Genomic DNA, 24,496 nt, shown 5'->3' on the forward strand with positions numbered 1-24,496 from the left:
GGACCCATATCTCTGTGTTGCTCTCACTAGGTATTTCCATGGGAAAAAGATGGAATCAAAGAAACTGCGGGATGAAGGGAGGTACACAGACTTAATGAATAACATCCAAAGTGTAAAACAGCTCTTAGATTACTCACATTTTGGAGATTGGGATAAATACAGCAGGCACATAACCTTTGACCCCTCCTTCTGTAGGTCTTGAGACTAAAAAAGAATCAACGTTAGGGAAATTTTCAAAAATACCCTAAAGTTTCTACGCTTATTATTTCCTGAGATTTAATACAAATATTTTAAAAGCTGTAGAGCATAATGTATTGAAAGGGAAACATAAGTATTTGTTTAATCAGGAACGAGCAACAAGAACATGGGCAACAAGACAGGGCTTGAACCTGCACAGACTTACACACATAAGTAACTGGACTCACTTAAGAAGTTCCTTTGAAGTCATGAGGAGTACTTAAATGTATTATAGGTATGTGCTCTAGTCTTTGCAGGTCTGAGCCTTTAGATGCCAATCCTGCAAACAAATGTTTAACTGAAACCTTTAGCTGCCTTTAACTGAAACCTTTCATGAGGGGACAAAATAGGATTGTGTTCATTCATAAGTAATTCTGACTACACTGGCAATTTTAGTCAATATATATCGCACGGGATCTGCTGCTTGTTTGTCTCTCTGGAATTATAAGTTACTCTCATGAGCTGTTTGCCATTACTAAGTCCCCTGAACCTCAAGTGAGAGGTTCTTGGAACTGAAGAAACAGCAAGTGACACTGCTACATAATTCTGGAAGCAGACAAGCAAGTGGTCTTGTAAATAGAAATAAATATCTGAAACATGGGCAAAGAAATGTAAGTTGAAAATAAATGTATTTCTGTAAATAATGAATTGAATAACTTCCTATAATATGACTGCTTTCACAGAGATGTTTCTTAGCTTGTGCATATCTAAGTGTCATTGTTATTTATTATTGTATTACCTACAATTCATAGAGTAGGGTCCAACTATGCTCGGTTCTGTACAAATACCCAACAAAAACACAGCCTCTGCCCCAAAGAGCTTACAATCTAAGTATACGACAAGAGACAACAGGTGGAAACAATAGGCAGACAGGGGGTGCATGAAAAAACAAGCACAGTTTTTATAAAGGCATTCCATAAAACGAGGTACTGTTTCCACAAGTAAACATTTGTTTTCCTAAGAAAAAAAGTTAATTTGCATATCATCTGAATTTAATGTTACTTTCCAAAAAGGATAAGTATAGACTATAGAGCCCAACCTTCATTTGGCTGACAGCTGTAGTATTTGCCAAAGGCTTTATCTTTGGGAATATCTGGATACAGATATTTCAGTGGATTTTCAGGAACATTGTCTGCCAAAATAACTTTGTAATCTCGCAAAATGTCAGCAAATGGCAGCGCAGTTAAACGACCTTTATTATAGGGTTCCACTGAGTGGAACCTTACTTCTCCTGTAAAGACACAAAGGCAATATAATGGTGAATAGGTAAAGAGGTCAACAGTCATAATTAGCTACACATTTCACCTATCATTTATAGTTTAGGTTGCCTTGAATTTTACACTTTTAAGCTGCACTCACCATTTTCTGACTGGTCCACCCAGGTAAAGGTAATTCCTCCCAGATTGCTTTCACTAAACCTTAATAAAAATGTTCCAGGCATTTTGTCCCTGAGCAAAACTCGTTCCTTCTCCTTGCTCACAAATCCCATTATATACCTGCAAGTATAAGAAAATCATGGCTTTACTTACAGAGTAACTACAGCATCCATTCTGTGGCATTCATTTCCCAACTTTTATATTGCAATGCCAGATAAGCGCCAAACAAAGTAAAAGGCTGGTTTTATAGGCCCACTGCTATAGACCTCACAAAGGCTCAACATGAAGTTAGTGGGAGTTTTATCTGCACAGGAACACAGCATGGGCCCCCATCACAGTGTGGAGCATGAGAAAATTTATCATATTACTTGCCTGTAAACTAACTAAGTCCATAAAGGAGAAATCTAAAATCCACTTCAAATAGTTTCAGTAGAGTTTTCTTCAGACTAAAAATAATTGCAAACAATATGGCATACTTGGAGATTTTTAGGCCTTTGAAAATTCTTTTCTGTAACGCTGAATGTAGACTTAAATAAAGAGAAGGGACAAATGAGGTAAGCATGTTACGTCAATGGACAGTTGCCAGTATATTGCTCACCCGTCAATCCAAAGAGGAAGAATGTGTTTTTTAATTAGGTCCAGTATTGCTTCGAGCCATACCCAAAAGGTAAATGACTTTCCAGATAAATGTTCCTATTGGTAAAATAAACAAACAAATAAAAAGACAATTTCAACCACATCTTTAACACAGTATCAATGCTGCATGTCTCTGTCATTTTCACAGGAATAGTTCTAGTTTCTACTTATCTGAGAATGATAGAGAAATTTATTCAAAGCAGCAATTCAAATCTTACTATCTTGTGTAAAAACAAAATATCTATATGATTTGCTTTTCAAGATTTTTAGAGGAAGTGCTTCACTTTACACTCTTTATTTAGAATAATTAATGTCTATATCATTTCTCCCTCACTATGAAACTATAGCTTGAGAGCACAGCTATTTCCTTCCAAGAATCTTCAAATATTACAAATATATTTTAAATAATGCATCTTTAATATGAATGTATTGGATTTACTTTCCATACTCAGTATTTTTGTCTGATTCTGACAAAAGTATTTAGATGTATTGATTTACAGCCAATCAGTTCTTGAAGTATCTTTGTTTTAGTTCACAAATGAGCATGTAGAGTAATTTAACTTTTTAAAACAATGTTAGGGTCTGGCTCCCATCAGTGATTATGGTTTCTTAAGTCAGTTGTAAGCTAACTGGAATGGTCAAAGAAGATTCAAATAAAACTACTGACTAACGGTCAAGCCATTCATTTTCTAGAGATGGCCTGTATGTGCCAATTTAAACTGCATCGCCATTAAAATGTCTTTTATTAAAAAATAGTTCCGTTTCAACAACTTTAAGACAGGTCATTTTCTGGAGTAAATGGTGACCAACTGTGGTTTAGGGCATGAACTCCTCCCAGTCAGATTTAACCATTAGGGTCCTTGTTGCTTCTTTCCATTAAGTAGCATTTTAGAATTTAATTTGTGTGTGCTACGCCTGGAAATCCTGACACAGGGCAGCTCAGAATGGGACCAATCCTGATCTGAGACATGTCAAGTGGGAGGTTTGTCAGTGATGTCAATGGGGCAGAATTAAGCCTGCATGCAGGCACTCAAAGGAAAAAGAAGAATACTTTAATTTTTTTTTTTTTACAATCCTACCTTGCAGAACTTTGCCCAGGACAGTTGATAATCATTGTAACTAATCTGTTGCCCTAAAATTTAAAAAGAAATATATCAGTCCCTTTGTCTGAAGTTCCTGAAATAGGTTCATTTGTGATACTTGAATATTAAAGCATTTACATTGTACATGACATTTACCTGAACAACATGATTACAAGCAAAGTTTCTCTATAGGTGGACCTGCAATTTAAACATTACAGCAATGCCCTGAAGCAACTGGGGACTTCTGTTCTATATCATCTTAAACACAGAGTTCCACTTTTTATCTGAGTTTGCTGCTCATGGGCTTCACTTTATCTGAGGTTCTTCTGTTCGAAGTTCTAATAAGAAAATCTTTTATGATACAGACGGCCCCACCAATGTACTCTTCTGTAAATGCTAGCAGAGATAAATATAGGACCTTTAGAGTAACATTGCTTAAAATGTAGTTATTCGTCATGTTGTTTCAAATCTTGAATGGCTTAATTCTCCTGTGAAATATAACCAACCTTACCCTATTTTTTCCCTAGTTACTGAGATAACAGAGGAGGGAGATTGTGTTTAGACAGGGAATGGCACCCGGAAATTGCAACAGGTCCCAGACATTCATCCAGTAACGGGCTCGAACACTTGAAGTGTTTGGGGCAGGAGTGGGAGCTGGGAGGGGAGATCCTTCAGCCTGACCATCTTGCAGGAGGATTGAGATACAGGCACAATGCCTGGGAGAATGCAAACATGTCCTTCCCTCAGTTTTTTTTTTCTATTGTACTTAGGGTTCCCCTTGTTGTGGCTGCAGGTCTTTTGCATTCTCACTCCTGGTCTCATCCCTCAAATTTTATTAATGTGGTTGCAGCTCTGGATCCCAGCCCCAGAAGAGGTTGACCATGAGCACACTGGACATGCGCAACTGCACCTCTCTTCAACCTGCACCACCATCACTTCACCGCAGGAAGTGGCTCTAATCTGGATGTTCCCTCCTCCTGTACAACAAGCCACTAAAAAAAGTGGTTTCATTCCTCTAGGCAAATTGCCTTCCCCTCCCAATCCTCCTGCAGCAGCCTTCCCCAAACCAATAGCAGCTGCCTTAATCCCCTTTTGCTGCACCTCAGAAGTATCCTCCCCACCTCAGTCTCTACCAAAACTAAAATCTAGCTAAGGAGCCCCCTGTGGTCTGTCAACATCTTTTCTTCCCTCCCTCCAACAAAAAGGGCAATCAGTCCAATCAATATCCACCTGACTGACATTAGAAGGAACAGCCTCTCCACCTTTTAACCACAGATAAATCTACCAGCCTCCTCCAAAGCTTGAATCCCCCTTCTGGAGGACAGGTAGCTGAAACCTTCAAGTGTCCATCCTGCTACTAGAAAGCTTACTATGACTTAACTAATACACTTCCTGCCCATAGAGGAGCTCCCTTCTCCTTCATCAGCAGAGCAGGAGTGATCCCTCTTTGCCTTCAGGAGACAAGTGACCCAGAAGATAAAAGGTAGGGGGTGTGTGTGTGTGTATTTATTTTAACAGACCAAGACTGCCCTTTCATTTCATAATAGGTTCACAGTTCTTTAACAACGCTTACCATAGTTTGTTGCAACTATGACACCCTTTTGCTTAGCCTAATCGTCTGGAAGTTCACAAGCTAAGGCACTTTTTGCCAAAAATAAGGTGAAACGTACCTTTTTTACTTTAAAAGTATTAACGAACAATTGGCAACGCTGAGCGGAGTGGTGGAGGTAGTTGGTGTTACTGAAAAGTGATGTCACCCGTAGCAATAGCACATGAGAGCACAAAGGGGAAGAAGGCAAACTGTATTTACAAATTGGTTGAGAACTAGTGAACAATGTGGGGGAAGAAGGGGGGTGGTGGAGGAGGAGATTTTGGGCATAAATTTTGACTTCTAACCTGCAAGTGGGCAGAGTGTGGCTTGTCATGTGTAATATTTAGAAGTAAATAGAAATTGAACAGCTATCGTAGTTTTATGGTTCTTACCCATAAGTTTCTCTGCCAGCATATTGAGCTGCTCAGAATTGAGTCCACGACCAACATAAGATGAAAACTGCCAGCTCAGTACTTCTAAGAGTTGACTCAGAGTGGCAGTGGGGGGATTGTTAAAGAAAGCCAGGTTCTGCAATAGAATTCATGCTTTGTTTATACATTGGTAGCCACTCTGAAAAACATTAGACATTTCAAACTGCAAAGAGGAAGTCAGGTGCACCTTAGTTTTGATAGTCCCAGAAGGAAGTGCTGCTAACAATGCTAACAAACAAAAGCTGCCCGATAAGAGCAGGTGTTCTCAGAAGACAATTTCCATCTGGAGCAAACACAACTTCAGTGTGCCAAGTCTATTAACTAATCCTTTAAGACACCCTGTATGGAAATATGTTGTTAAATTCTTTTTATGGCCTGGCTGATGGATTTTTTTTTTTCTATTTGAATCCTTTAATCTAGAACAGACTAATGACTGTGCTCCAAAGACTTAGGTTAAGAGTTTTGTTTGGGTTAAAATTGATATCTAGATGGATTGTCATTTGGTCTGCCAATTCTTGGTGGCATTCTGACACATCCTTTCCTGCATTCTCTGTCCCCGCAACATCTACAGGCAACCACCAATCCCCGACTGAAAAACTAGAGGAGCTTCTCATGTACAGCTACTATTATAGCTATTCCACGATATGGTAGCAGTAATGCTGGTAAAGGTAATTGGTGTGACTAACTGAGCAGTCTGTTCTCAACCTACCGCAGACTGGGAAGCAACAATCTTTCCCCTGAAGTTGGAGCTACTAGCAGGTGGTGTCAGTCCACTTACTTATGCTCTAATTTAATAAAAGCACTAACTCCTGTGAAATAAGTGAGGAAAACTGTATTTAATACAGTACAGAAACTCTTATGTATCCAATTTGACAGACTGATGCTCAAGCTATGAGTTACATATTGCAAAGAATTAACCTGAATAATGAAAGCTCTTTTACGTATAACATGTAAGTATATATTAATCACAGGCGTGGATCATTTTTTTCAGTGAAGTTAGTGTTTGTGAATGATATAGGTTTGCAGCATTTAGTACAAGGCAATCTTCTAAGGTGTTCCATATACTCACAAATTAGGAACAGTGCAAGAAGCAGGAGTACAAGACTTCTAAGTACACCCCTTCAATTTTCCCCAGTCCTGTTGCAGAGAAACCACATCAAGAGAGTGAAAGGGTAATTAAATCTACAAGCCCATTCTATCATTGGTCTTTTTACCAGGACTACCAACATGTCATTTGAGAATGTTTGCTCTGTGATATTGAGATTTGTCCACTAAGAACTGTGTATGGTGCCTAGCAGAGTGGGGTCCGGGTCCACGCCAGGAGCTCCTAGGTACTATGATAATACAAATCAATAATAAATAGACTGGAAACTTCCAATAAGTCATTTCACACAGACCAAAAACCAGGAGTCAAATAGTAACAGTTTTCAGTCAATACTGACCTATCTTACATTTGAACTGTTAATCTGGAGGTAAAAAAGGCACCATGTCTGGATCCAAAGGCCCATTCAATCCTCTACATAATGTTAATCATATTATTATAAATGTGATTACAGCTAATTTGTAGTATAGAGTGTATGTACAGGAAAAAAGGCCAGATTTCCTAGAAGTATCAGATCTGGGAAAAAATCTTTTTCTGCTTGACAAGTGGATAACTAGAAACCTGAAATATACAGAAAATTAATATTTGGGATTTGAAGACCTACCTGAGAATCCTTTGACAACAAGTTGTACCAAATAATAGAAGCCCAAGCATTAGGTAACTGACTGACATTGGAAATCATCACTACAGGCAAAGAGCTTGTCTGGTGAAGAAGACAGAGTATGTGAATGTTACAGAGTGTTGCATACAAGGCATTCATTGGGGAATGTATTAGTCTACCAGCATGTTGTTGTTTTTTAAATTAGCATAATAGTTTTGTAGTACTGGAAACTGCAATAGTCTCAATATCGCCTCTTTGTCTTTTGGCATATTCCTTGGGGCAGAGATCTCCTGGGGTGCTGTTGCTGGCTAACTGTTGGTCTGGGGATGGGCCCCCAGATGTTCAGTGAATGTTAGTCTCAGAGCTCAGCTATATGTGCTGGACTCCACAGAGACCCAGATGGCCGGCTGTAGCTGTGCCTAGGGGCTGCCTTATCAGCTGTATGAAAGGGCTGCACGAAGTATAGCTGCCAACAGCCAGTCATCTGTCTGGCAGGGAGGGGATCTATGGTATCCCCTGCACTGTTGGAGGGCTCATGTCAGCCACACTATGATGTGCACAAGTGGTGAACCAGGAAGACCTGCAGTCATGTGTATCATGGGCCCCTAAAACTTTCTCTTGCCATATCATATCATTCTCAAAGCAGCATGCCGTGCTGCTCCACGCGGCATCCCAATCCTGCTTTTATTGAACTCAATGGGAATTTTGCCACTGACTTCACTGGGGGCAGGACTGTGCACGAAATGCTCTGCAGAACATCATATTTATACTGTATCAAAGTGAAGCACGCATAGCCAATTAGAGTTAGCTCAAAAGTTGCTGTAAATCTATGTACTGTGCATCTTTATCCAAGAATTCTCAAACTCTTGTAAGTAACAGGTATTGATTTGGCTTGAGGACAAATAATTGCTTATTCTTCCCCACACAAAAACAGTGAAAACATTCACCTCCAAATCCATAGTCAGACCATACAGGGAGACCTGTGTTTCAAAGCTGATGGAGTGCAGCTCTTCAGTTACCATCTGAGGGCCCTGAGGAAGCAAACACATTATAAAACTGTGAACAAAGCTGGCACTTAAAACTGGTTTTGGGAGCCTGACTACAACCAAACCGTACAGAGAACACAACACTAAAAGAAAATATGTCAGTTGAATATACTGTATAAGCAGAGCCAGTGGAAAATCGTGGGTATTTTATTAAAAAAAAAAAAAAAAAAAGCAGCAGTGCCCCGACCTTAAACTCTGCCTAAAACTTCTGCTGTTTTCTGAAGAAGCTAAGAAAACATTGTTAAAGGGATTGTTGCACTTTTAAGGACTGAAGTGAAAAATGAACAAAAGGAACTATGCTTTTTGCAAGTTATAGAGATGGCCTCAAATGTTGTTTTTTCTTTTTAAAAAGCTTCTTTCGTGACTGACAATTTCAATGTAAAACAGATTCCGATTTCCCAGCGGACTCTGTCTATCTTTGGAGGACTGGGAATGCAACATCCCAGAAGGGATAAACTTGAGCAGCCGCTCACTTAGCTTTCCTGCTGCCCGACAGCTCCTCCATACATTGGGCTAGATTGTGCAACTTGCACAAAGAGCTGCATGGAGGCCCTCCTGCACCAGTTGCAGCACAGGGAGAGACTGGGCCTCAGGCACAAACTCTCCCAGGGCTGCTCAGAGCTCAGGGTGGGTGGGGGTGCATGCCCTGCTCTGTACCATCCAAAGGGGTGGTGTATCTTGCTCTCGAGTGTGCTAGAGCTCCACTTCCTTTTCAACCCTTTCCAGCTGATTTGCTCCATGGCGGGGTTAAGTCAAATCCCTGCTTACAGAGAGTATTTATAATTCTCTGTCTTTGCATAGGCCGCAGGAGGAAGGTCTCCTTCCATGACTCCCCTTCCCCTTGCGCATGCCCGCAAGGGCAAATAACAGCCGGGAGCTGTATATCAGGTTTCCACCTCCTATCAGGTCAAAGTTCCCCTCCTGAAACTACCCAATCCTGCCATTCCTAGTATAATGTTCAATGGGGAAAAGCCAGTTTTTTACAACCAAAAGTGAGACACAAACCCAAATGTATGATGTCAACTTTATGCATCATCCAAAGCCATGGAAGGCACAATTTCACTGGCTTTGCAGTTCACCTTTTAAGGTAAGCTTTGAATAAAAAGTCGTGTCGTCCCCCCCCCCCCCCAATGTGGCACAAACCACAGCTGCAGAACCTTCTGATCAATAGGCTTTCACGAACACTTACCTGGAATGAAAGAACTAACCAATCAAAGAATTAAAAACTGTCTGGGCCAGATTTTTAAGGTATTTAGGCACCTAAAGATGCAGATGGCTGCCCAGTGGGATTTTCAAAAGTACCTGACCTCTCTCAGGAGAGATTTCATTTGCCTATTCTAGCTACTACACTCCTTTGCCTTCTCCTTTTTTCAGAACCTGGGACCAGCAGCAGTGTGGCACAAATAACACAGCTATAATAACCAAGCAGGATACTTGTGCTATCTCATTTATGAATCCATTTCTAGAGCCTCAGTATATTTTTTCCCAATTGCAGTTGCAGCATGGAACATTGACAATTGTCTCCATCTGTTAACTAAAAATGATTAACTCAACTTCCCCATCCAGGACTAGAACACTGACCGTATGTGTTTTGAAGAGCACATCTGCAAACCGTAACCACAGACATACTTGGAGAGCAAGTCTGTGCTTATAAAAAGGCAGAAGCTGGTAGAAGTTTGGCATCTGTCACCGCATGCAGCGATCCACCAGCAGTTTTACTTAAACACTCCAAACTAGCTATATAGCTCCAATAATCCTACTGAAAGTCATAGTCTCCTCTTGCCTGCAGCAGATGGAAGTAGCCAGCAGAAAAGATTTGAGGACAAGAAGTAGCCACCCATATGTTTGCACTATCACCTCAGAAAGTGGGGGCCGGCAGCAATACTGAGAAAGCTGGCAAATCTGTGGCATGGCCAGATGAGCCACACACAGGAGAACAAAAGTAACAGACTGGCCAAATCACAAGGATCTTCACATGGAATCACTCTGTCTCTGTGCTGTTTCCTGTCCTCCCCCAGCACAATAGGCACTAGCTGTCTTGCTGCCACTAGGTTCCCCACAGGCTGGCAGCATGGCTGTGACTCCCTCTGATGGTGGAGGATGATCAGAGGATCTGTAGCTGCTGAGAGCTGCTGTAACTGCATTCGGGATATTATACCATTTACCAAACAGAATGGTACACAAAGTACAGCCTTTTCCCGGCCCCGCTCTTCCATCCAGCCCATCTCCCTCACCCTGGTGCCAACACTTATAATTTTATTGTGAATCTTGTCTTTTTTTTTTTTTAATGTCAAGTCCCAATTCCTGGAGACCTGTGGTTATGTGAGAATCTCCCCTTACTTTTTGTGGGTTCTTTAAATGAATGTTGCTAACCTTCCTGGCTATAGAGAGAATTTTGAAAACGTAAACCTAAAAGGCTAACAAACTAGAAGGCAAATAAAAAACCCCAAACGCTAATTATTTAAAAATCAGGAGACTTTAAAAGATCTCATAGCATCCTTTGGGGGCCTGATGCATATATTTTGAACACTTGGGAGTCCTGATAGTAGTTTTGAGTGGACACTTGGCACCAAGAATTCTCAGGGGGAGGATGTGATCTGTTGGAGGAATATATTCTCTCACTACCTGTCCCATCTGCATAGGCCTCAACTTTTCTTCATGCCATCCGTGCTCTTTTGCTTCCCACAGGGTTGCATAAAGGGAGGGGAGCATTTACACTATGTCTACACTAGAAAGTTCAAAGCCCTGCTGCGGGAGTGTGAGTGTGGTCAAGTGCCGGTGCTGGGAGAGAGCTCTCCCAGGGCTCCTGGTAATCCACCTCCACGAGGGGATTAGCTCTGAGCGCTGGGAGAGTGGCTCCCTGCGCTTGGAGCCTGTCCACACAAGCTCTTTAAAGCGCTCAAACCTTCTGCTTTTTCACACCCCCGAGCCAGCAAGTTAGAGCGCTATAAAATGTAAGTGTAGCCAAACCCTTGGATAAGACCACAACATCTGTGACTAAATCCAAACTTAATAGGAGGTGCACAAACTAAGGGCAGGGCAGTAGCATTTTACACCCACTTTGCACTCATTTACCCTAGTGCAAATTCACTTCACAAGGCACGGAGCACCAGAGAATCAGACCCTGAGTTTCAGTTTTACTAATCAACTGGTGAATTGTTCCAGTCAAGAATACAGATGTGTGTGCAAAAATGTGTCCTGCTTGGTTTTAGGTTGTGATGGGTTTTTCGTTTTTGTTTAAACCATCCATGCTGATCTTTTTCTTGTTTTGCACATAAACTCTATGACTAAGGCCTGGTCTATACGCAGTTTTTGTACTCTTATAATTGTGTCTTTTAGGAATGTGGGGTTTTTTAAAGATATATTAGTATAACCCCTAATGCGGATGCAGTTAAACTGGTAGAAGGGTACTGTAGACCAGTACAGCTTTTCCTCTTCCTGGACAGGAATACTCCATACTATGTTTATACTGGAATAGCTGCATCCACACTAGAGGGTTATACCACTTTAACTATACTGGTACACTTAAAGCTGTACGAACATTCATGTGTAGAATTCTAATTTTTGTTTCAATCTTATATTAAACAAAAACCAGAGGGAAAAATAGCAAACTTACTCGAAATACTAATTCATACTGATGTCCCTATACCGATATTAATGGTATTTGTTTAAAGGTCTGTTTTTTAGAGAGCAAGAAAATGCCTATTTTGAGGTTATGTAAATTTTTCTTTGGGGTATATGGGAGAATTATACTTTTAGACCATTCTAGGATGCAATCACTCACAACATCTGTTCACTTTACAAAGCAGAAGTGTACATAAGTCTCCCAACCGTCAGAGGGCATGGATAGTCCAGTGTGTGTTAGTTATTCTGTAAATCTGAAGTTTTATATTATAATCTAACCACAAGGTGGCACACTAAGACCAGCTACTGATAAATATTACCAAAGTAGGACCAAATTCAATGCTGACTGAAGAAGGCACAACCCCATTGACTTCAATACAATTACACTCTTATTCCACTTGTGAATTTGGCCCTCAGTTTACTTGTTTAATGAACTGTTCTTACTGGATTAAAAAAAAAAAGTTTGTGGAAACATTTCTCTTGTTCTGGGTTTCATAAAACTTTGTTTTTACAAAATATAAATGTTGGGCCCAATTTAAAAGAATACTCCTTAAGAAGAAACACATGCATTTGGATACATATATCCTGCTGTCTAACACAACCGTTTTTGTTGTATAAAACTGAGGCTTTTTCATTCAAACTTCTAAGAAATTTATTTCTGAAAAGTTCTCGTGTATTTTTATTATATTACAACTGTCTACTGTTCAGTTTATCATGACTGTGTTTATTTCAAAAGCTAACATGCCTACAAATGAGATTCGCGGAAATCCATTCTAAAATACTTTTTATTTGAAAGTCATAAAAAAAAAACACATTACAAAACTAAAAAACTTTATACCTCATTTCCTTTGCTTCCAGCACTTGATTTCATTTCTTTGGGTTGCTGTAAAATGGAAATTAAGATTTATATTCAGGAAGTTTATAGACAGAAATATTTAGCAGCCGTATTCGCTACAGTGGTTCTACTACTATGGTTGTATAGTGATGGTCTATTTGTGCTGTGCATCCTTCAGAAACTAACATATGATTTCTTCAGGGATCTCAAAATAGTAAGTAATTGTTCCATGACACTAAATGGCCGGTGGAATCAAAATTTGTCTTTACATAAACTAATGGCACTGGATAATCCTGTGATAAGTACACGATTTACATTCAACATCTATAGTTCAGGCTCTGATTGTGTTTCTTCATAAATCTATTCAGTGATTATTTTAAAGAAGAGTTTTTTAAATACACAATTAACTCATAATATTTCAATAAAGCTAAGTTCATAATAAAATAACTAAACAAGAATGCAAAAAGTGAAGACTTGCATTCTAATTGCAGACTGCATTCTAATTGCAGACTCCATTCCTGCAGGACTTCTATGATACCCCACAGTGGTTCAGCCACAGAAAGAGACCACAGCACATCACTGGAGATGTAGTCCCGTCAGGCAGCAGGACCAATCAGGAGAATGGGGACATGAAAGACCCAGCATTAATGTTGATTTTGACAAAACTCCATTTTTGATAGGAAAATTTTTCATTCCAAGTATTTCAAACACCCCTTTTCCTTTATTTAATTTTCATCTACTTGGTCAGTTCATTTGTTCATTCAAGAAAATATCCAAAATAATTATCAGTAGCAAATATGGAAACTCAAACGCTACAAATCATATGAAGTCAGATTAAAAATCTAGAGCCACTGGACACAGAGGGAATGGGAAGGAGATTGGTTTGTAGAGCAGAAAGTACATGGTACCTAATCTTGTGTGGAGTATTAACAGTGAACATTGTATAGCATATATTTGATAAAGAGAGTAAAAGCAAGTACTATGAGGCTATGTGTGCTGTTTCTTTAAAACTCCAGCAAAAAGCAGGGCATGATGGGGCTGTGAAAGGTTCTAGGTAGAAGCTCTATAGTGAAGCAGAGAGAAAGAAAGACAGCTGTAAGAATGATATAGTTTTCCTTGTTCAGGTTAAAAAAAAAATTCTGTGATTGCTCTACCAATGTCACATGACAAGAACAGTACCTTGCAAACTTACCAAATGTCTAAATTCTACAGACAGACTTCCATTTGCAGATTCATCCATATTCATAGCTTTGACATGAGTGCCACATAGAACAAATCTGCGATTACTAGAAAACACATTACAACAATGTACACAATGGCAGATAAAATAATGTGGGATAAGTTAAGAAGTCTCAAACTTTTATAGCCTTACCTTACAGTTGACACATTCCTTAAAAAAAAGAAAGAGAAAATATATCCTGTAACCCAGTGTGTGTGTGTGTATATATATATATATATAGTATGCACTCAAACTAAATAGCGCCTTTTTAAAAAAGAGCAGATTAAATTATGCCTTGGCCTCTAAAGGTCCATTCATATTATTAATGCAGCTGTGACTTTTGCTCTGTAATCAGGCAGGCACATAGCTAGTTATAAGTAATATGACAGGTTTCAGAGTAACAGCCATGTTAGTCTGTATTCGCAAAAGGTAATATGATTCACTTTGTGCCTCCACAGCCTTTTTTCAGCCATCAGAGCTAGATGTGCATATCCAAAGCTACCACTCTGCCTAACTATGTTTGCATCAATGCATTCTGGGAAAATAGAGGCATCTGTACAGCAGGGCACAGAATGACTGGAGGACGTGCACAAAGCATCAATATGTAGGGCAGTGCACTCTGAGATGTCCTCCTGCCCAGACACCTGGGAAGAAGGAGGACTAACCAAATCACACTGTAAAAAGAAAAGGGGGGGGGGGGCTCAGAGGAACCACTTACAGGAAGACAGCCATGTGCCACGCTCAGTCTCTGGCAGGGGTGGAACACTCTAAGCTTCCATAGTTATTAACTATAGCACCAGTCCTCCAAGAACATGCTTAACTTTACTACCCTGAGTAGTCCAACTGAAATCAATGGAACTATTCACAGAAATGAAGTTAAGCAGGTATGTAAATGTTAGCAGGATCTGGGCCTGTGTGGTGTTCTGACATAAATTAGCTTTTAGAGCTAGCTACGCTATTAACTAGTTACAAGTTAGAATAATTCAATTAGAAGTTGAAATGTGGCTAGCCCCTAAGGTTCTGCTGAGAACAGCCAGTGAGAAACCTGAAACTCCCATTCTCTTCGAGGATCCGGATTTTAGCAGTTATTTGTTTTGTGATTACAAATTAATGCAGCCTGATTTCGTCAAAAGCATAGGGGCATTGCAAAGACAGATGTGTTATGAAAGCCAAAGCTCGACCCAGGTTCACTTGGGTATGACAACCTTTTAGTGAACTTGGGCTAACATATGCTTTCCACCCAAAACTCAGCAAAACTGGTTGGCATTCCCTTTAACTTTTTTGATCTGTGTAAATGCAGAACTCAAGGGGCACAATCCCACAGGACTCAAAGCTGAAAAATGGTTTGAATGAATATGCTGCTGCTGCTGCCAGCCAAAAGCACTGTGTTTCACACAGCTCCTGTTACAAATCTTCATTGGAACTGCTGACTCGAATTTTAAAATATCCGATATAAAGAGAGATTTTTTTTAAATATAAAATAAAATCTTTCACCAGTTATTGACTATAATAAACCTCCTTAATATTCGAATAGGTCTTGTATTTTAAAAACACAACAACTTTCAAACCACATAAAGCAACAACACAGACTTTGAGCCCTAGGGGTATAATGTAGTCACTTACTTGTCAATAGTTGCTTTCACTCTGATCTGGTAGTTCAGCTCTGGCAATTTAATTAGCAGCCTGGGAAATAAAAAGTGTAAAACTGAATAATCAGAACTAGGACTTGTCCCTTTTATATAGTAAAGCTATTTGTCACTATAGAATAAAGGCCGGTAGTTCCCTAGTCAAAGGTCTCTAAAATCCCATTTTAAAGAAAACCAGACCAAGTATCCAGAGCTGCATCATGATTTACAGGGTCCCAAGCTTAAGCTGAAGAGGGAGGGACTTGCCACCTTATCTCCCTCATTCCCTCATCATAAGTGCTGGCATGTGACAAAAGTTAGGATGGCACAGATAAAATGTGAATGCATAAGACCTGCAGCTGTTTTGAGAGACATCAAGAGGATAGTAAGTATGGGGGTTCCTATACCATTGTCCCCCCACAAGAATGCTCCTGTTCCCTCTATTCTTACTGCTGGTGGATGGGATTCAGCTGCGAGTTCCACCATCCAGTCCTATTTTCAGAGAAGGCAAGGAACCAGTGGGGAGCAAATTCAGGCTCTGAGTTGTTGAAGACTCAAGCCTCCAAAAATGCAGTAATTTGCCTTGCTTATGTGCAAGAGTAGCCTTGAAACTACTGCAGAGCTGGCTTGTGTGATGTGATATGTTATTATTATTGACTTCATTTTTGTGCCTTATTTTGTCTGTAATGTCATTAAAGCAAGAATCCAATACAGGATTTTTTTAAAAATGTGACCAGGAAAACATCTGAGGTCTTTACTCACAGTGAGAAGCTGGCACCTTCACTCACGTGGAGCACGATCTTACTCCATGTATAGTTGTAGGTGGCAGAATTCGGACCAGTGTATGTATGTCCTTACTCAAGAAAATTCTCATTGAAGGCAATAGGATCTCTGCTTGAGTATAGTCAGCAGGATTTGGCCCAATGAGTTAAATGTTGGCTCTCCCAGGATATAATGTAATATGGAAATAAAGGAATTAACACTAGTTTTCCTTTACTTACCTTAGTTTAACAGTGAACTGTATTAAGGTTTTAAGTACCATTGGCCTCTGGGGATGGGTGGGCATGCAGGGCTGCCTTTCAATCACAAATGAACTAGTTGGAAAAGAAACAGCTTGATTAAAAGCACGCATAAATGTACAGAACTAGTCAAAAGGCTTTCACATCATGGAGGGTGACTTTTCTATGCATATTGGAGTGGCAGGTGTACATCCCAGTCCAACACCTCACTTTCTAGAGATTTCTTGCAAGTTATTCCCATTAAAAAATAGCCTAGGTGAATATAATAGAAGAACACAACATAGCACACAGGTATCCTATTCCACTAAAAGATACAGGAAAGATACACCACAAATGAGGAAGGAAAACATGCTACAAAACTGATTCCAATAAAATGTCTAAAACATGAAATACAACAATCATTTCACATTTCCGTCATATTTTGAAGACAAATGGCCAAATTTTGCTCTCCGACAGAGCCAGTCCTACGTATGTACTAGCAGTGCAGTCGCGTGGTACATCCACAGCAAAGGCAGAACACCAGGGACGGAACAGTAACAACATATGGTTTACTTAAAAGGAAGAAACTAAAAGGGATGCGTGAGTGTGGCACTCATGGTGGGGAATGAGAGGCATGGAAGAAATTGGCATCCCAAGGCATTGTTCAGAGGCACATGAATGATTCCTGTTGAAATCAATGGGAGTTATGCATGTCTATCCAAAGGCAGAACTTGACCACAAAACTTTAAGGGCCTGATTTGTGAAGCTCCTATCCCCAGGTTCCTACCAACATCTGTTAGTGTTATAGGGGCTCATCACCTTTAAATACCAAGCTCTGTTAAATACTCTCTTAAATACCAAGACGTGTTCAGGTTTTTTTCTTTTCGATGATAAATTGTGTTTGGTTTAGATTCCTGCATCTTAAATGACACACAAACGTATAACAGCTCACGTACCTTCGGAAAAGATGGTAGAGCAAGAAGTTGACTCTTTCCAACAGGTGAGGCCTTTGCAGTAGAATAGGATCTCCGTCATAAGTCAGTTTAGTCAACAGCTCATCCAATTTTTCCAGTTGCCTTCTTACTTGAAATAGGCTCTCTGCCAGCAGTGTAAAACTATTGCAGAACAAATGATTAAGTTACAATTCTCTCATATAAATCGCTTATTAGAACATAAAAGTTACTGAAGTTCTTGTCAGAAAAATCATAGAATTAGAATTGATTGGCATTTACTAGCCTTATACAAGCTAACCCGAGCCAGTTAAATGAATACATGTGAACCACTGGCCAAATTTTTCCTTTATCATTTTAGAAATTAGCCCTTTCCCAAAGACCTCATGAACACTGACTTGAAGCTGCCTGTGACTTGCTAAAGAGAAATATATATGCAACCACTACTACAGGACAATAATGCCAAAGCTCAGTAGTATTTTTGCAAAACATGCTCTTTAAGAGAAGAACATTTATATCCCTGAGAGGTGAGGAGATGACTGTGAAAATCCAATCCAAGCACACTTGGCTAACAGTTTACTTTAATGGGATTCATGTGGCTAAAATCCCATATTGGACTTTTATAAAAGTCTCCCTTCCCATAACTGTGTGAGGAGTGGATAAAAAATCGCAGGGACTTCAAGATTTGTCCTGTTATATCTTTGTCACAAATTCACATAGGTCCTTACAAAAAGATCAGGTAGAGCTGGTTGAAAAAATTTTTATTGAAAAAATATTTTGGTAACCAAAAAAAAAAAAAAAAAAGCTTTTCAACCAAAATACAAATTTTCATTTTGATATTGGTTTTCTGATGAAAAACTGAAACGTTTTCAACAATGAAAAATGGTTTTGTTTTTGCTTGTTCCCCCCTGCAACCATTCTTTCCCTTTTTCCTTGCTGACCTCACTATGCCTCTTCCAGCAGACGGGGGACAAAAGCTTCACGGGACATAAAAAAATTGTTGGGAAGGCACTGAACGGAACAAGAATGTTCTCTGGCTCCGTTACAACTGTCAAATTTAATTATGTTTATGTTTCAATTTGAACTTTGAATCTAGACATGACCACCTCCTTTTGAGCCTTGTGGTACTCTCAAATACAGGCTATGATCTCTCATTAAACTCCTACTTGTTGCAATGACCTATCGTTTCAAATCTGGTGAAGTGATGCACTGAATGAGTCAAAGCAGGAAGTCTTTACCCGATAAAACTCCCACTGTCCTCAAGTGACGAGTTTAGTGAGCTCAGTGTGCCACTCTAATACGCACAGAGAAGTCAGACTCCATGAGATAAGAGCGTTGTTTCTCTGTGGGTTTTTGACTAGATCTGTACACTTATGTGTGGTTTTAATCAAGCTATTTATTTCTTTTTAGCAAAACTCCTTTGAGGAAGTATATGTGATATATGGGAGGCTTCTCGCTGTTGTTTTGTTTAATAATCTGCAAGTGATGAGTCTCCATGTAGAGCTTGTTGTTTTGTATTCATTCTAACAGCAGATTACACCTATCAAAGCCCATGGCATTTCAGTTACTTACTTCCTTAAGTACCATATCAGCAGCAAACTCAATTAATTCATACATATGACAGGGTCCCATCAGAGCTTCTATCTTTTTACATGTGTTGGGCTACTATGAGGCAGCAGACTTCCTGTGGTTTTCACTGGAAAATTAAAGTAAATGGTAAGTTTACCAGTTCTGGAGCTGATCAAGCCCACTATGTAGAGGACCTCCAATGCAGGCAATTTGCTGGCGCCTCTTCCAATCTAGAAGCTCTTCAAGCAGCATGTTGTTCATCAAGACATCACTTTCATTTATTACTTGTGCCATTTTGCTAAGGACTTCCTGCAAGGAATAGGAAAAGTGTCACCAACTGATCACAGGGAACACCAATAAAGCTCGCAAATGAAAACCAATTATTATGCTGGCCATAAATTTTAAATTCTTAGAGTTAGGAAAAATGTGCAACATGTTAATGTGCAATTAAGTGTTTTGGATTCACCTTGTTTTTAAGCATTTCTCTTTGAAACACCATATTCAAATTACTTAAGTCTTTAAATATATAATGTTCTCATGCTTATGGATTAATTTTTATTTCTGAGAAAGTGACCATACTTATACCACTACTGCTTGGGTTCAGGTGACTGGATTCTCTGGCCATTGTACTAAAAATAGTCCTGAATATTAATGAATTCTTTCTACACATAACTTTTTTTTTAGTGAATTTATTATGGCATGACACCTCCAGGATCTTGCCATGTAGAAGCACCGTTAAGGTCACAAGCTCCTTTCTGTGATCTTGGACTGTATCCCCACATAGACTTTTCTTTAATGATGAAAAGAATATGTGGAAATTATATGGAAGTTTTTAAGCTATTCCAAGGTGAACAGCAAAAAAACAGACATAGAAGAAGTTCTTTCCCCACCATCCGTTGGCATGCAATTGCACTCAATAGTGTGATGTCTGGTTTTATGGTTATGTGATTACATTGATCCGGAGTGGTTTTTTTCCTGACTTTAAATGCAGTAACTTGCAAACGAAGAGGATGAATCCAGAACAGTTCCTGTGAGCTGATGGTTAATCCTCACCTGCCAACTAACAGGCTCAAGCCCATAGTTGTACTCTTTAGAATTGCCAGTTATTTAATTGCTAGTAAACTCCCCCATCATCCCCCTGGTATTTGTAACACAAAATTATGTTTACCTGCTCCTTTGGATGGGAGAGTTTGTGCAAATGCCTCCTTAAATGTGATTATTCAGTGTGGGAGCAGGGGGAGAAAGCAAATGAACCACAAATGACAAAACATGTTACCAACCTTTCTTTTGTAGTCTAAGGTATTGAGCATTTCCTGCAACATCATCATTTCCTGTTTCATCAGGACGCTGTTTTTGTCACCCTGCTCTACAGGGGGAAGAGGAAAAAAAATCATCTGGTAACCTCCGTGTAAGTGTATGTGTTTATAATGGGGGTAGGAGGTGGGAAGCCCTCAACAGATTATATCCTGGTAGCTAGTAAAGAAATCTACGAATGTTTGTAATTAAAATTTATATAATATAATTTCAATTGCATAGACTGACTCTGATATGAATTTAAGAATTATTATAGGAGCTGGGTATTTTGATTTTTTTTTCTTGTGTGGAACAGGAGGAGTATAGGGAAGAAATGAGTACTAGTAACATAGAAATTATTAGATTCTTATGTCTGTGTATACTCTTATTTCATTATTATATCATTCTGGTTTGGATGGGATTCAAGTACTGAACTGTGATGAGCCATTATAAAATTGTGTCCGATGCTGTCAGTAATCATAGCAAAGTTCTTTGGAATCTTAGTGTGAACGATGTATCCGGTTGAGGAAATATTTGCAGGTGGGGGATAGGTGCAAGAAGGTTTGGTATTTGGGATGGGGGATTTTATGGTGCTCGTAACCATGAGAATTTTGGAAGTTGTGAGTACTGGTCACTAGGTGTTTTCATCTTGACGTGATCTTTCCTGCTACTGGTCGTCCACTGGCTTCACGTCTTCCTAGTGTGACCCACTCCCTTTTCCTCTGCAGCTCTATACCCCTCAGTTTCTCTACATCTCCAACTACTTTCAAAGAAGAACTTAATGCCATCTATATCTGTGCTGGGCCCTGGCATGTGCCTTCCATAGAAATTTGTGCTCTGACACCTTAAATCTCAGTCTCATATGACTGGCATGCTGAAGAACTTGGGACACCTAGGGGCCCAGATTTCTCTACATGTTCAAAGGGAGGTGCCATTAAGGTCTCAGTGCAGACATAGCTGGGTGCCAGTTTCATTTCTGAAGAAGGGTGATGAAGAAGTTGTTGCAGTGTGACAGATTGCAGATCCCAGAACCACTGCAGGCTGCTCAAGCTTGCATTTGGAATGCTTACCAGATGATCATCACCGCTCTGGTCAGAAAGACTGGAAGGCCAAGTTAGTGGCTAATAAATTGGTTTTAGAAAACTCCACTATGGGGGTAAGCATGGGGACCTATACATTCCACTCTGTAAGAGGAAGGGCCATGTTAAACATGAAAAAATTGTTTTGAAAAAAGTGTCCTCTAAACTATGGAGACCATAATTCCCAAGACTTGATCACACTGCTTCATAGCTCATTTACAGAAAATAACTGCATCTGTACACTGAGGATATTATTACTTTTTTTAACCCCAGAAGTGTGCATTATGGCACAGACAGCAGTTTTGCATACACATCATGCTTATATCTCAAAATATCAGCTTTTGTGCTTACGTATGTTTTGAAGGTAATACACAAAACATATCTGTGACTGGAATCTAGCCCTATAATCAACACTTTCTCACAGCATCTTAAAATAATTATGAAAAAGCTTACCTAGGCTCTGTATTGTTTTATACCTGAAGTCAAACTCCTCTTGCAAATCTTCTAAGTATTTGACATCTTGTTCTGTCATCTTTTTATAAATTAAGAAGAAAAAAAAAGATTCAGTATAGCACTTGAGGGTTCACCATATCCGACAGTTCCTAATTAACATTATTTTATTTTGTAACTAGCCTGTAGTTGACTTATTTCAATATTTTGAAACTAGACTGCAGTTGACTTATTTCAATATTTCCCTTCCCTGTCAAAGACTTGACAGGACTGTTTATCTCCTACTCACTAATCTCCCAAAAAAATGATAATTTTGTGTGCAGCTGCAGACCATAATATTATAGAAGGAGAGAGGGGTTCCCTTCATTGCATCCCAGGAAAGTCATATATTCTCTTCTTTCACACACTGATATTCTTATTGATACAATCAGCCCAATCATGAACTCTGCTGTAGCAAAACCACATTGATTCAAGTTTTGCCTGCAGAACAAGACCCTGTCTGTATCTGGCCACATAATTTAGATTTATTTTCATCTAAACCAGTCTCCCCAAATAATAATTCAAATCCTTATTTGTTTGAAAGTAGAAATGACTAAAATTAGTTAAGACGGCTTATCAATAATATAAACCTAACTAAAACACATTTATGTAAACTATTAGAGTAATTGCCCTTTGACACTTAAACAAATCAAGGATGCCCCTCCCCCACCCACATTTTAAAATCTAGTAGTTTGGCACTGTAAATTGTCATTCTTTGAAGAATAGTTGATTACTCACACTATGAAAATTATTAATTAAATTATGCTTGTGGATTTGAACACACAGCTACTCAAAGTATGGCATGGGGATTTTTAATGTGGATATCCAAGAAAAGAATTTATCTTTAAAAGTATAATCCCAAGAACTAATTTAAAAAAAACCCCTAAACAAAACACTTACTTCTACCATCTTGGTGCGCACACAAAAACACCTGTTTGCAGAGTATTGCCACAGCAGGATAATTTCCCTTTTTTAACTGAAAGCTCCAATTTTTCATTTGTTTTTATAATTCTTTGGCCTATTTGGAGATTTAAAGTTATTCTCCACTTCTCTGAGGTGAAACAAGCTGAGTCATACTTTGTGCAAAAGACCTTCTCCTGTCACAGATGAATATCTCAGAACAGGGCCATACTACTCTGAAGGCCTGATCCCACACCATTTAATTCAATTGAAGACTTTGCATTGACTGCCCTGGGAGCTGGATCAGGGCCTACAAGAAGGGAGTGGAGATTTCCAGAAAAAGTTCTGGCCAGCAGAATGACATAAGTTCTGCAGGTCTGTAGCCACAGACTTCATTTTTAGATAAAGACACCTTTATGAACTTTGTGCAAAGCAGAGAAACTGAATGATTGCTTTGGCCTTTTTCAGAGTTTCACTTTCATGCTTTAATATTTAAAAGGGTTTGGAAAGACTTCTCCAAGTAATCCATCATAAAAGATGATTTATGAACATGCTCTTCCCCTAAGACACCCCCTCCCTTCCCTTAAGGCCACACCCCTCACACTCGCTCCTCTCCCTCCATCACTCGATGCTCTCCACCTCCCTCCCCTCCCCACCCCAACCGCAGCTTGGCTCCCTCTGCTCCGGGGCTGGGATGGAAGCTGCAGCCCATGCAAGTAGGAGGTGGCCCCGGCTGAGCAGGGGCTGGCACGGGTTGATGACCTGGCATCTTCCCCCCCCACCTTCCCACTCCCACCTGCCTACAGTAACCAGACTTTTGGTGTCCAGACTTTCTGGTTGAAAATTGGACACCTGGAAACCATAGTAAATGTTTAGAAGATTATACAAATCCAGTCTCCAAATCTAGATGTGTGCACAGACCGCCACATCTGGGTTTTTTTTTTTTTTTTCCTATGTTGGGGACTAAACTTTGGAAATGAAAATGCAAGGTGTGCAGTTGAATGCACATTTGGCTGTTTTTCATGCACAACTCAAGCATACATTATTCTTCTTTACCCTTTCCTTTTCAGTGAAATTCACCTTCCCCACAAAAAGCCCCAGCAACAGATTCTATGCAGGAGTTTGCAGAAGAGGATCAATGCAAACCAACATTATGAGCAGGCTGCTTCTCCTCTGTGACGCTATCTGGACCCTAAATATATAGGTGCTGATCCAGTGCCCCGTTCCCTGGGTTTGACACCCAAATTCTCCCCTTTTCTGTTTTTTTCCTTTGTTCTTATATAAAGAACAAGAAAACAAATCCTCAAGCCAAACTTCTTCTTGAGCTAAGTTGTTTCTAGTATTATCCCTGCAGGACCTCTTTCTCTGTCCTTAGTTCCCTCTACTGTAGAGAGAGATTTCTGCGATACAGTAGTAGGCCCCAGCTGAACAGGCTGTGTCACTGAATCTGCAGTAATAAATCTGTATCTCTGTGCGGAGTCCTAGAACCTGGCACACTGTCCCAGACTGTAACAGACACAACATACCTGGGCACTGTTCTTAATGGCTGACACTTTGTGCTCCACACTTCTTTGTCTTTCTGAAACTATGGAATTCTGCAATTGTTTTTCCAGTGGTCCCTAGAACAAATTAAATATGTCGTATGTAGACCATCTATGATCTCTTGAACAGCAAAGCTATTTCGCCTTACATAGAACATTCCATACAAATAACTCCACTCCAACATCTAGCACAGAAGACGGAATTTAGGGCTAGATCTTCAGCTGGTGTAAATCACTGTCGTTCCACAGACTGATAAACAACACCCACTGTA

The 24,496-nt window shown here is 39.7% G+C and overlaps 1 protein-coding gene across 8 annotated transcripts in view; it reads right to left on the reverse strand.

Annotated features, from left to right (window-relative positions):
* STAT4 (signal transducer and activator of transcription 4) overlaps positions 1–24,496 on the reverse strand; it is a 62,224-nt gene that overhangs the window by 5,637 nt on the left and 32,091 nt on the right. For 6 of the 8 annotated variants that reach the window (XR_012154337.1, XM_073306212.1, XM_073306210.1 and 3 more), the window contains exons 5-22: positions 24,210–24,302; positions 21,748–21,826; positions 20,203–20,288; positions 19,080–19,231; positions 17,360–17,518; positions 16,407–16,499; positions 15,404–15,463; positions 13,934–13,951; positions 13,754–13,847; positions 12,565–12,609; positions 8,004–8,087; positions 7,060–7,158; positions 5,315–5,450; positions 3,329–3,381; positions 2,212–2,306; positions 1,597–1,733; positions 1,277–1,468; positions 138–204 (exon numbers count right to left, since the gene is read on the reverse strand). Coding sequence is in view for 7 of the 8 variants with exons in the window: in XM_073306212.1 (XP_073162313.1) it covers positions 138–204; positions 1,277–1,468; positions 1,597–1,733; positions 2,212–2,306; positions 3,329–3,381; positions 5,315–5,450; positions 7,060–7,158; positions 8,004–8,087; positions 12,565–12,609; positions 13,754–13,847; positions 13,934–13,951; positions 15,404–15,463; positions 16,407–16,499; positions 17,360–17,518; positions 19,080–19,231; positions 20,203–20,288; positions 21,748–21,826; positions 24,210–24,302 (1,742 nt within the window). In the remaining variant the exon portion in view is untranslated. The remainder of the gene's footprint in view (positions 1–137; positions 205–1,276; positions 1,469–1,596; positions 1,734–2,211; positions 2,307–3,328; positions 3,382–5,314; positions 5,451–7,059; positions 7,159–8,003; positions 8,088–12,564; positions 12,610–13,753; positions 13,848–13,933; positions 13,952–15,403; positions 15,464–16,406; positions 16,500–17,359; positions 17,519–19,079; positions 19,232–20,202; positions 20,289–21,747; positions 21,827–24,209; positions 24,303–24,496) is intronic. The other 2 variants (XM_073306206.1, XM_073306211.1) reach the window with 2 other exon arrangements.

The sequence above is a fragment of the Lepidochelys kempii genome, chromosome 11, assembly GCF_965140265.1.
Source record: "Lepidochelys kempii isolate rLepKem1 chromosome 11, rLepKem1.hap2, whole genome shotgun sequence".
In the NCBI taxonomy this organism is placed as follows: Eukaryota; Metazoa; Chordata; order Testudines; family Cheloniidae; genus Lepidochelys; species Lepidochelys kempii.